The 12,410-nt window shown below is 34.5% G+C and overlaps 1 protein-coding gene across 2 annotated transcripts; it reads right to left on the reverse strand.

Annotated features, from left to right (window-relative positions):
• Nucleotides 1-4,280: 4,280 nt before the first annotated feature.
• On the reverse strand, nucleotides 4,281-12,300 carry LOC149797325 (uncharacterized). Of its 2 annotated transcripts, XM_089962049.1 has the most exons (5): nucleotides 11,061-12,300; nucleotides 9,348-9,743; nucleotides 8,859-8,921; nucleotides 7,589-7,691; nucleotides 4,281-7,115 (listed from the first exon to the last, which is right to left on the reverse strand). In XM_089962049.1, the coding sequence occupies exons 1-5, from the start codon at nucleotides 11,065-11,067 to the stop codon at nucleotides 6,560-6,562; spliced, it is 1,125 nt and encodes a 374-aa protein (XP_089818175.1). In that variant the 5' UTR covers nucleotides 11,068-12,300; the 3' UTR covers nucleotides 4,281-6,559. The 2 variants fall into 2 exon arrangements, with proteins under 2 accessions (XP_089818175.1, XP_089818176.1); XM_089962050.1 differs by lacking the exon at nucleotides 9,348-9,743.
• Between the last annotated feature and the right edge of the window lie 110 nt (nucleotides 12,301-12,410).

The raw sequence follows: 12,410 nt of genomic DNA on the forward strand, positions 1-12,410 counted from the left end.
AATAAAAGTACGTTTATATTCATTATTCCAGGAGTCCATTTAAGAATAAAATAAGACTGATCTTGGAGCTCTTCAAGATCTACTAATGGAATATCGGTACACTTTCTCAAGAACAAGCAATGAAATGGCTTAAACAGATCTATTTGAACATCGGGTAATACGGACGATACACATCCTAGAAGGGTCCCATTAGCTTGCATGAAAGAAATACAGAAAGAAATTGAAGACATGGTCGTAAAAGGGATAACTAAAGAATCTAGTAGCACCTGGTATTCTCCAGTTGTCTTAGTAAGAACGAAAGATAATACTTTGAGATTTGGATTAGTCATAGAAAACCGAATAATGTTACAGTAAAAGATAGCCACCCTCTCACAATAATTGATATTATCATAGACCCACTGACTGGATCAAAGTGTTTCGTCATTCTTGAGTTAAAAAGTGGTTATTGGCAGATTAAGATTGATCCAGAAGACAGACCCACACAAGCTTTCTCTATACCCTGTGGTGGTCTATGGCAGTTTGTTACAATGCCATTTGGATTGTTTACAACACGGCTCCATTAATTATAATACAGTCTTCTCTATTGATGAGGATATGGACAATCTATGTCAGGTTATTGAAATACTTAATAATGTAAACCTTGATATGAACCCAAAGAAATGTACTCCATTTGGAAAGATTGTTTCCTTCCGGGGACATATTGTCAGTGAGAATGGCAATGATACTGATCCTGATAATTCTCCCATTGTCAATAATTATTCATCATCCAAACATTTTAATGAGATCGATTCTTAGACCTATGTTCATATTACAGGAAGTTTATTTATGGATTTCGCACAAAGGTCTGAAGACAAACTAAAGAGAGTCATAACAACTTATCCAATGCTGGCATATCATACACCATGGGGATTTTTATTTATTGATGGTTGCCGATTATTTTACAAAATGGTTTGATGGTATCCTTATTAGGAATCAAAAGGCTTCAACACGTTTACAAATAAATTTATGAACAGTTAGTAACTCTTTTTGGCACTTTTATATAGTTACATTCTGACTAAAAGAATAATCTTGATTTGATTCGCAAACATTTCATGGAGTTTGTAAAATACTTAAAATATAAAGAGACCCGCACCATCCCGCACGATGGTCCAATTCTCATAATACAAAATAAATATGTTTTATCTTTCGCATCATGAAAGCTATAAAATCAAAAGCTAAAGTGGTTCATCATAATTTACTTCAACCTTACAAATGAGACAGGAAATCAAACTGTTTCTATAAACTACATAGCTAATATACATTTCGTAGCATTCTGCTTAAGCTGTATCTTTTACATTTCACATTTTACTTCCAGATTACAAGGTAGTGAGTATTGAACTGTGAAGACATGGAATTTGCAACGCGCCACTACAGCGAAAAGCTTATCTTCAGTGAGCACGTTGGATTTGTGAAGAATAGTATTGGATCCTGCAGTCAATCATGAACAACATAAACTAACCATAACACTAACATTAACACGCGCCTCCATCCCAACAGCAACACTCCAGATAACAACTACTGCTTGTGTGTATACTATGCATGTACCCAAAACAATAGCTGATGCAACATCATATACTAATCATCAATTCGGGAGATGACGTTCTGTGGTGATGACGAGAGCTGATAATTATATTTCTTTTTCGTCTTCATTCTCCTCTTATTCGTCTACCTCTTCACCTGAAAGAAATGGACTGGAAGCAGCTGGTGCTGGTACACAGGTTCAGGTCACATCTTCATCAACTACTGAACACAAACCAACCACGCTGGACGCACATGTAGAACAGGAAGCATCATCCCCTACTATGCACAATGCATCTGGACAGCAATCTTCCTCCATTAAGTCAGACCAAGGGCACGACCAAGGTCAGTGTACTTGGAAAATGAAGTGGCTTGTTCCACTAAGTCTGCTTTACCAAACAACATTGTGGCTTGTTCCATTAAGTCAACCCTACCAAACATGGAGACTTAATCAGTAATATATTCAGAATATGATGTGGATGAACCCAAGGGCCAAGCTACAAAATACAGACGTACTGACACGTTTTTGCATCAAAACGTACTGCCATGTGACAATATGAAACCTCGGCTCCAACCAGGCAGATCCATCATCTCTACTGAGTAGGAGAATGACCAAGGAATCCCCCTGCAGCGATATGAAGTCGATACAATTAAGGCATATTTTATCGATCATGATCACATGTGTTTTAGAACTATCCAGAATTATCTCAGAAAATCAATCTTTGCTCTATATTCAGAATTGTACCATTCAGCTATATACAGTTAAAAGAACTTCTGGCAAACGTCCAGTTTTATGAACTTTCGGGCTTGGAGAAAGCAAGACCTACTTAGAACTTTATAGATATATTTTATGAAATTGTCTTTGAACTGTAAAACAAAAGTCTTATTAACTTTTTCATTAAAGGTTCCTTGCATTATAAATTTTAGTATACAAATGAACTAAATACTCTCATCATTTATTGTTATTTTCCAAATATGCCGTTACAAAGTTTCGTGCTGGTCACCACACACATTTACATAATTTGAACTTCTTAAGTGTATCTGAGAGAGAGAGAGAGAGAGAGAGAGAGAGAGAGAGGGAGGGGCAATATTTAAAAAGGTTTCCTACATGCCAGATATGTCAAGAATTTTATTGCTGATGTTGTTTCTTATTAACAAATATTATTAATGGTGAAATATTTTGTTATATGAGAATGAATAATTGGATATTTTATTATGGTATATTTTTGTAAAAAATCAGCTATCTCCAACAGTATGAATTAAAGAAATAAGTTCATTTTGGGACGAATCCTTTTCTCAGGAAAGTGGTATTGTAATGAATTTGTTCGTATGTCCGCGTATTTCCTAATAACGTGACGCATATACGTTCTTCCCTCACAAGGTATCGTGATGGTGTGAAGAATGAAGGCTTTCTCACGTAACCGAAGGTTGTCTTGCTATTGAAGCTAGCCACGCTTCGAGTACGCTTCAAAAGGCATTGAACATGTTATGATAAATAGTTACATTGATGATTACTTTCTTAAGTAACTTCGTCTCTTATAAATGCAGCTGCATTCTGACGCGCGATGGCATTTCAGTACCGCACTTTCCAGCGTGGAGGTATTGGAAGTACGTCACATAGCGGGATGTCATAAGTGTAGATTGGTTGTTGTACTTCAGCTACCATACTTGCATATAAAGATGTCTGCATCGATAGATTAGGGCTGATTTTTAAGACACTGTTGCAATAAAATTAAAAATAATAAACCATGACTACGGTAATGCTGAAAGTATTATTGAAATTGGATATATCAACCCATAGCAATAATATTATAACTATATTTTATCTGGTTTTGGAACACATTCCAAACTACCATATGTCACCATTTAACTTCCAAACATGTTAATTCCGATTCTGAATAACAGTCCCAAGAGAGATACAGTATATTTTTTGTAGGAAAGTAAGAGAAATCACTATGAGTTGTTTTGTGATGTATAAACGGTGATGATATGCAGTGATGTATAAACTGTCATGTTATGCACTGATGTATAAACTGTGATGTTGAGCAGTGATGTATAAACTGTGATGTAATGCAGTGATGTATAAACTGGAATGCTATGCAGTGATGTATAAACTGTGATGCTGTGCAGTGATGTATGAACTGTGATGTTATGCAGTGATTTTAACCTCAAAGACCCTTCTCCACTATCGGCTAAACATATGAACCCATAGATGGGTAAACAATATGCACATGTGGTATGGTGTCTATATTGTGGATTTATATGTTACTTCATTTGTTTGGGAAAATATGAACGAGTTTCTCGGATGGAAATACTGCACGTCCGTGGTAGTGCAGTAAATTGATCCAAAAAAAAGCGAGTTCATAATTTCCCATACTAATGCAGTAACCTTTTTATTATATGCTCATTTTCTTATTCGACCTAAGGTTTAATTATGTAAACAAATATACACTACACAAAACAAAGTAATTGAATGTATGCCGTATTCCGAACTAAATACACAAGCGCAGATTCATCATTACACAACAGAAACAGTATTAATGCGCACATAGCTCCACCAAGATAAATTCAGCTTATTCGCGCGATAGACATAACTTTCAAAAGAAAATGGCGTTTTGGTCTACTTAAATTTGCAATTGTCTTTCTGCTCTGCCACTGAATGTTTGAAATCATAATGTGGGAAAATATTAAGACTTTCAATTGCAATTATCAAAAAGACGCTATGGAATATAATGTTTATTTCATTTTGAGTGCAGTAAGGAGGATGTAATTGCACATGGAATATTGTCGAAATTACAGTACAATTTCGAAATGTGTAATCAAGCTTGAGAACCCATGACATGGTTCATGTAATTCGGATTTGCAGAACTGAGAAAGTACATTTTGAGGAAATTCAGGATGTAAAACTGTAAGTATACTTTATTCCATTCTTATTACCAGCTAAAGAAAACAGTTTTTGTCACTTGCACGTTATTTGTAACAACCCTTTCTAGCGTCTACTGTATAGCTAGCCTACATCCGAAACATTGTATCAAAAATGTTAACGCGGAATGTGCCAAATCAGCTGGTATCTGGCAGTCCACGAAACATCTGCTTTAGTTCACTCACTTGGCTTATTTCATCCACAGGCAAATAAATAAATCAAAAATGATGGCGTCTGCATCCATTGTTTGTTTACAATAGAAAGTAATTCCTTTGTTCACGTGAGTTCAATATGAATTGCACGCGAGTTCAATATCGCAAATTGCTGCGCGATTCTGACAATGTAAAGTTAACGTAGAAAACAGTGAACATATAATAAGTGTGATTATAATGTTTACATAAATAAAATCTGTTATTTTTTATTTAGCTTGACTTAGTTTTCTTTTGGTGCTAGGATGTGGCGAACCTTTTTATAAAAATGTTGACTTGAAGTGGATGAAAAAAACATTACTATATGCTAAAGTAAGATTAAAGTAAAACTTTACAATCTGCAAAAACCTTTACGACTGTAGACCGTTTGGTGGCAAATTGACAGAAATATCGTTTGATTTTATAATTGGTTTGTTTTCAATCATGTGAACGAAAAGCAGGTTATTGATAAATCAAATAAACTTTCTTACACTCCATGTGATTTCTGTAAAGTTGGCATTTTGAATTCGGTAACCCATCTGAGTATAAAGGATTGCTCTTATACCATGTGAGGACAAGAGGCTCAGAAAAGCCTCCTCGTCAGTCATACAACATGAGCACAGTACACTCTTGTCTTTACCGCTGAATGAATTTATACCATGTAGCATTGCAGATAAGCCATAAACGTGGGTCGTATATTTCAAGCAGCTTCAAGCTTTTATTATTCTGTTTGAAGTCTGTGACATTACGCAGATAAAGGACATGCATAATATGACCTTAAATTCAAATACTAATTTATGAGTGTATTACCTGAAACGAATAGATTGTATTGCCAAGTAATTGAAAATCTGTTATGATATGTAATTTTTAAATCTGTTACTGCCATAGATCAGCTCTTTGCAAAGTATATATTTTTACTAGCTCTTTCTGTCATAAGTTTGTTTTGAAATACTTACACTGATTAATACCAGACTGATGTCTTATGCTGGTTTGACCGGAGGATTTATTATGTGGATTCTATTACTGAAGACAATGATCCTTTATTTCCATTGCGAAATGCGTGGACATGTAGGTATGCCATGCCAAACATCATGCTAAGTAAATAACTTCAATTAATATAGTTTTTGCCAAAACCGAGTTCCTGTGCATATTTCAACGTAAGTTTTGCTCTCGTTTTAAAATCTCTTGATTCGTGCCATCTAAATATATCTCTAAGAAGTTATAAGTGCACATTGTTATGACAAACTTATTACATCTAACAGCATAGTGAAATATAATAAAGTCATATATTAGCTATTATGAGTACATTATTTACATTACAAAAATGAAAAGAAACAACAAACATGCAAGCAAATTATTTCTACACCATGAATGGTCATGTATCTACTATTGATGTCTTATTATTAACATTACAAAAACACATTCTACATAATGAAAACTAAAGAAACATATACAGTAATGAATAATAAAAAAAATATGCAAGTTTCATGGTTTTGCCAGCTGGCGGTCAGAATTATTTTTAATTTATTGTGCATCAATGGTGCTCTCTTTGAATCCAAATTAATTTCTACTTAAGACAGTTGTCTAGTTCTTTTGGTTGATGTTCCCTTTTTGTCTAAAAAAGCTTTGTAAAGTTGCTCTTTCAGCATTGGTATGACATGCATAGAATATTCCTTAATCCGGACGTTATTACCTTTTAGAGATATAGCCTTTATACCTTGAACGTTTCATTCCTTAGACGATACTTTAATATTTATATCACCTGTGAAATTGTTTTGGGTCATTTGAGATTTGTGAACGCTGGAGAAGCATTTTCAGCTGGCATTATCTTTGCTCATTCACCTTTGTCAGTTGCAGCTGGTGTTGTAGTTTTATGAAAATTAATGTGATGTTATGGATCATCGTTGTTTTCATCTGAGAGCATATCGTTCTTCCACTCGGTATCGAGATCAAAGTGTGAGTAGTCCCCGTCTCCACGACGTTGGTCGCTGAACATTGCCTGGTTTGAGGGACCATCGCTGGGTAACATTCTCTTGCTGTTTTTACAGTGAGAATATTCATTGGCATTGACCAAAGAAAGGGACTTTGGCTGACATGATATGTGTGAATATGTACCATCGTGAACATGGCTTTTCGTTGCTGGTAAACTATCATAATTTGGCACTTTCACTGCGCATTGCTTTCCAAATTCAATGTTTTCATATTCATCCATTACAACGTTTCGGTCGAATATATTTTCGCTTTTAGCGACGATTATCTCTTCCTCTATTCTCTTAACAGAGTTGGAATACGTCACGACATTTGTATCATCGATGCTGTCGTAATTGGAGGTTTCCTCTGGTGGATTGCTCATGTCGGAATCCTTAACACTCTCGTAACCAGGATTTATCTGCCTGTTTGGAAGGTCGTTCTTGGATGCGTCTTTTTCTGAAAGTTTTCTGCTTCTTCTGTGTGAATAAAATAAAGATTAAGATTAAATTATAGTACTGAGAACAAAGTTCTTTCAAAGATATTGCTTTAGAAATTTTACTTTCAAATTATATATTATGAAAATTTACCATCCCTTATATTTATTGACTGTCTCAACTTAAAGAACATCACGGGTAAATTATGAACATGCCCTTTAACTTTGACTTTCTCATTGTAAAACTTCGAAAACTGACGAATGAAGGATGCCACATCTGTGTGAGTTTTGTGTATATTCGCATCTGATTTACTCTTTTTAACAAATGATTCAACAAACTTTGGATATCAAAGATTTTTATTTTCTGTACCCAGCCACATTCTTGTTGATAACGCAAATCAGCTCATGTGATTGAAGTATAAGACATAAATCTTTGATATGACTTACACCGCTCTACTTTGAATGATGAATAATGTGCGTCTTTTTTTCTGACTGAAGAAACTTGTTTTACCTTACCTCATTAACACTATAAATATCGTAACGGCTACTGCGATGATGATAATTCCTACTTCGACTATGGGTAACACTACAGAGAGCTGTCCAGCTCCATCTTTCTCTTCTGAATACAGAAAATAAATGTGAGGAAAACCACACTGACAAGTGAAAAGGAATTTTCTCTTGTATATATTCCTGAGTGTACATTTTGTTCTAGTCAAAAAAAGGGTAAACAATTAAAAAACAAAGCTTTTGTTGCGCAGGAGAAAAATATTTGTGTTGTCTTTCACTGTTTGTGTGAAAAAAAGACTATTTGATTTTACAAATAATTTAGTAACTCCTAAGGAATCTTACAAATCTTACAAATCTGTGTGAGATGAGTGTAAATATTCGCTTATAAAATGTACAACTTACTGCTAGTATGAACGTTTTTACTTTCTTGAGTGGCCCAGGTCATTGACAGTTAGTCAAGACTTTCGGAAATTAATTTTTCCCTACTGCTACCCTGGACGGTGATGCAAGATTAGACCAACCATGAACTTAACAACTTTAACTTAGATGTTGCATTGGTATTTGACTCAAAACTAAAATTCTATGTTTAAAAAACGCATATCCCGGAGTGTTCCCGTTTTGACCCCCATCATGAAGTTTAGTCCCTGTGGGGTACAATAAGTACTCAAGGGAAACACAGCCACACCAGTAAATGTCAGCGTGGCATGGGTATGTCTTATCATGCTCAGTAAGATCGTGCATGGTATTAAGTCGGATCATTCAATAGTTTCCATACTAAGAAACAGGTATTAGGTCAGGGTAATTAATAGTTTTCATGCTAAGACAAAAGTGGTTAAGGTCTAGGTGGGAAAGAGAGAACCCCTATGACAATTTTAGTTGCCTGTGTAAGTTTTTCTTTCCATCCCTAGTAAATGTGTATATCATTTACCAAGACTTACAAAAATATAGATATACGTAACAATTCATGTTTTCATATTTGGTAAACCATTTAGCAATTTATTTAAGTTTAGTGACCCATTGGATATTCTTAAAACGGCAAATTACTCAGTGAGGAATGGCCATATAGCTGCTACTACTACTACTAATACAATTGATAATAATAATAATAATAATAATAATAATAATACTTTCGATCACATTTCTAGTAGCAGTAATGGTAGCATAACAGTAAAAGGCTTGGTAGTAAGAAGCTGTTGTTATATTCTTTGTTGCTGTAATGAACGTAATAAATACAGCAGTTTAATATTGGGTGCACCTATCCTTGATGTAACGGCAGTACTTGATAAGGTAGCTATAGTAGTCACAGACTCCGTTGAACATCTGACATCAAATTTTTTGTCACCTAAAATAGAAATGAAAATTTATTTTCACCGTATTATCCGTGCATATACTTTTGGGGTACTCCAGTACTATTTCAATTATATCTGAAGGAACTAAACAAATAAATTAGGAGTATTGTTTTCTCTTCACGAAATAAGAGCATTTAAAGTAACATACATGTACAATACTTACGAGAGAGACAGAGAGAGAGAGAGAAAATGACTATTACATATTATTTCCAGGAGCGACTTCAGAATTATTTTTTGTTGATGGGTGGTTTACAGTTATTAAGTTTTACGGATGAAGGCAAAAACATAGAGGTGAAATCCATGGGGCGGGGGGCACTTGCCACCCCCACCCCCGCCCATTGTGCCGGAGACCATGATAATTTCGTATTAAAAAAGGCACGATAGGTGTGATGAATCAACGTACAGAAGAATCAACTTACTATGTAGGTATATCCAGATCATTTGGCTTAAGTCTCCAGGAACCAAGAAGAGATTAATAATTTCGTTAATATTCAAAGGAAGTAGGATTTCTCCATGATAATTGCGTGATCCCATGTATATGAAGCTGCTTTCGTTCTCCATACATTGAATGGTTTTTCCATTAAATTGGAGACTACTATTAGAACAAACGAATTCACTGGAATAATCCTTTACAGTGAACAACCGTATATCGACCAGATTGTATGACACATGGTTTTGGTTTCCTTTGAGTGTAATAGAACATTCGCATGCCAACATGCTTCCAGAGGTTGTAAATTTATTTGTCTGATTAAAGATAAGATCTGTCTCAAAAATACTATCTTTATTTCCATCGCAAATAGTCATAATGGCTTCATCTGAAGAAAAAGAAAACAACAGATTCAAAGAGACAAATACTTCTGTTATTCTGTGTCTGTACTGTATAAAACTGTTAAACAATAGACATTCAAAACAGAATTTAAAAATTTACTTGCTCAATTAATCGTGGAAATGAAACGAGCAATTTTACTATTTATTGTGATATTATTCTTAGAGGTAAGTGAATGAATCGAAATATGTATTCATTTATTGAAAAGCTATCAGATAACACACATGAAAATAAAAGATTTTAGATAATTTTCAATCATTATGAGAAACGGACGACTTATTGCAAAATTTATAATTACCCCTCCCCCAACGATTGTTATGTTGTTTTTTTTTCTCATCCAGTGAAACGCAACTCATCTATTAAAAGGTTCTTGCAAATGTACAGTAACATGAAATGTAAAACATGGCGATCTCTCAAAAGACAATAAATCCTAAACTAATATATGTAGTGATGAAACTTTAGATGTGGTACTCAATAACTTTGTATCCATATGCAGATATTGTGCCCTTCGGCGAGATAGTTTACTCTCACTGAGCAACTGAAACTAACCGAAGCCACTATGCAAAACACCATTAAGTGTACTTAACCATACAAAAGCCGGAAATGACGCATATCAATAATAAATACAGTTTTCCAGCCTCGGGTGTGGAAAATCACTACTTTGAAATTTAACATTGAACAGCTTTCGGTAAAACGGAACGATTATTTAATTCTTACATGCAATAACACATCATTCATTTATGTGTTGTCTCAGCAGCTACTGTTGTGTTTGACAATGAAAACATTTCATCTAAAAGTTGTATCTAAAGAGTTACAACTACTTTCTTCAGCATTTTAAAATATATCTAGGATCTGCAGCAAGCCATACATGTATATGTGTAACAATTTTCATGAATAGTAACATATAAGAACACAGCAAATCTTACGAGTTTTGTTTCGTATTATATCTTTTCAAGACTTTCAGTGCTAAATATAGTCTGAACATTAGTATATGGCCTTCGATTTCATTCTTTAGAAAGGAAAATCCTGATTGAAAACAGATCAATATTATGATATTCTGCCACAAAATAATTCTTGTTATCGATGCGATAGAATTCCTTCCCATCCAAGACAAACTACTTTAATGTTAATGTATGGCAAGATATACAAATGTAGATGTAAAGTACAAATCTGAAAGCGTTTCATTCTGTCTATCATGTCATACAAATATGTGTTTATTTAAGAGACTCGTCAGCCATACTCAAAAAGAAAGACAGACAGACAGTCAGACAAACAGACAGACAGAAAGAGACAAATGAAATCTTACCAGACATACATCGGTATTTCACATGAATATATCGTTGACGAGGTTCCGGACTTGCAGCACAATTAAAAATATTTCCTTGCTCACCCCTGTTTTTTCACATTGTTGCTTTCCTGAACACGCTAAGTACAAAGTTAAAGCATGTAACTGGGAATAACTTGTATTACAGTCAGATTCACTGAAACAGCAGCAGCTTTCTGCTTGTCACACGACACTTGAGAACAGCTCTCATTAAACTCATATCTATATTCCGCCCCCATTAATCGTATCTTTTTTAACTGAGGACATTTCAAATCATAGAAATTGCATATACTTTCACTGAAACATGCCGTCGCATTCAGAATATCTTCTTTTGTCTTTTCTGAAAGAGGAAAACTATATATATCAATTAAATTATGAATATTGTAGCATTTTCAGATAATCTGATTTTATACTGAATATGTATTTAGTCTACGAGCTTTATTATGTATGTATTTTTTTTTTTCAGGCGTAGAGTTGCGGTACATGTCTCTAGAGATCATATGTAACAGCTACGTGAAAACTTGATTTAAAATTTTCTAAAACTTTTACCGATCTGTATAGACCGTGTGCAACAAATATAACATAATACGACTGAAATACCTAAATTGTATTACGCAAAGACTGCGTGCATGGAATGTTGCCAATTTGCAGAAATGTGCCATAACATTAATGACCTATTACAAGCCTTCAGGTAGTCAAAAATCACGAAATAGGAAAATCTGCACGATTATCCAAATGTCAGATGCTGGCCGAATTCACAGAATACAAAATGTATCCCTTTTCTGACGGGTCGTATCACTGTCTTGTCCTTCACAGGCAGGATCTCTGCATTTCATTGTTACAGGGAATATAAAATTATCAATGTTCACTAGTCCAGTTCTTATGGCACTCAGTAAAAACGATGTATGGATTGAATAATTATCTACGAAGTCCATAAGAAAATAATATAAAATCTATCTAAAGTAATGAGATCTAGACCCACTTTTAAAACTAGACATAAGCTTTAGAGAATGCATTGATCTTTGCATCCAGATAGAGTTCTGTTTGGTACGAAAGTATTACAACTTCTAAACAAAATCGTTGAAATTAATCGTAAAAGGTGAATAAAAACAAAAAGGAAAACTAACGGTCTGAACCTTATAAGGAAGCGATCATCTTTTGAGTGAAAATCCCCAAATACATTGCTTTCACTCGCCATTACGGTAAAAGGGTAAAACTTGCGACGTAGATGTGCAACGCTTATTAGTTTCAATATTACAGAGAGTCTGATATTAACTCTTTGTGTAAGTACCTCAGTACAATATATTCAATTCTTTGTGTAAGTACCTCAGT

The sequence above is a fragment of the Sinohyriopsis cumingii genome, chromosome 6 (assembly GCF_028554795.1).
Source record: "Sinohyriopsis cumingii isolate HCF-2022 chromosome 6, ASM2855479v2, whole genome shotgun sequence".
NCBI classification, from domain to species: domain Eukaryota; kingdom Metazoa; phylum Mollusca; class Bivalvia; order Unionida; family Unionidae; genus Sinohyriopsis; species Sinohyriopsis cumingii.

Excerpts from the sequence above, each read along its gene's own strand:
- LOC149797325 (XM_089962049.1), bottom strand. Across the intron at positions 7,692-8,858 it reads TACTATAGCTACCTTATCAA|AAGAGAAAGATGGAGCTGGA; the intron begins GTACTGCCGTTA and ends TTCTGTATTCAG. Across the intron at positions 7,116-7,588 it reads ATATTTATAGTGTTAATGAG|AAGAAGCAGAAAACTTTCAG; the intron begins GTAAGGTAAAAC and ends TTATTCACACAG.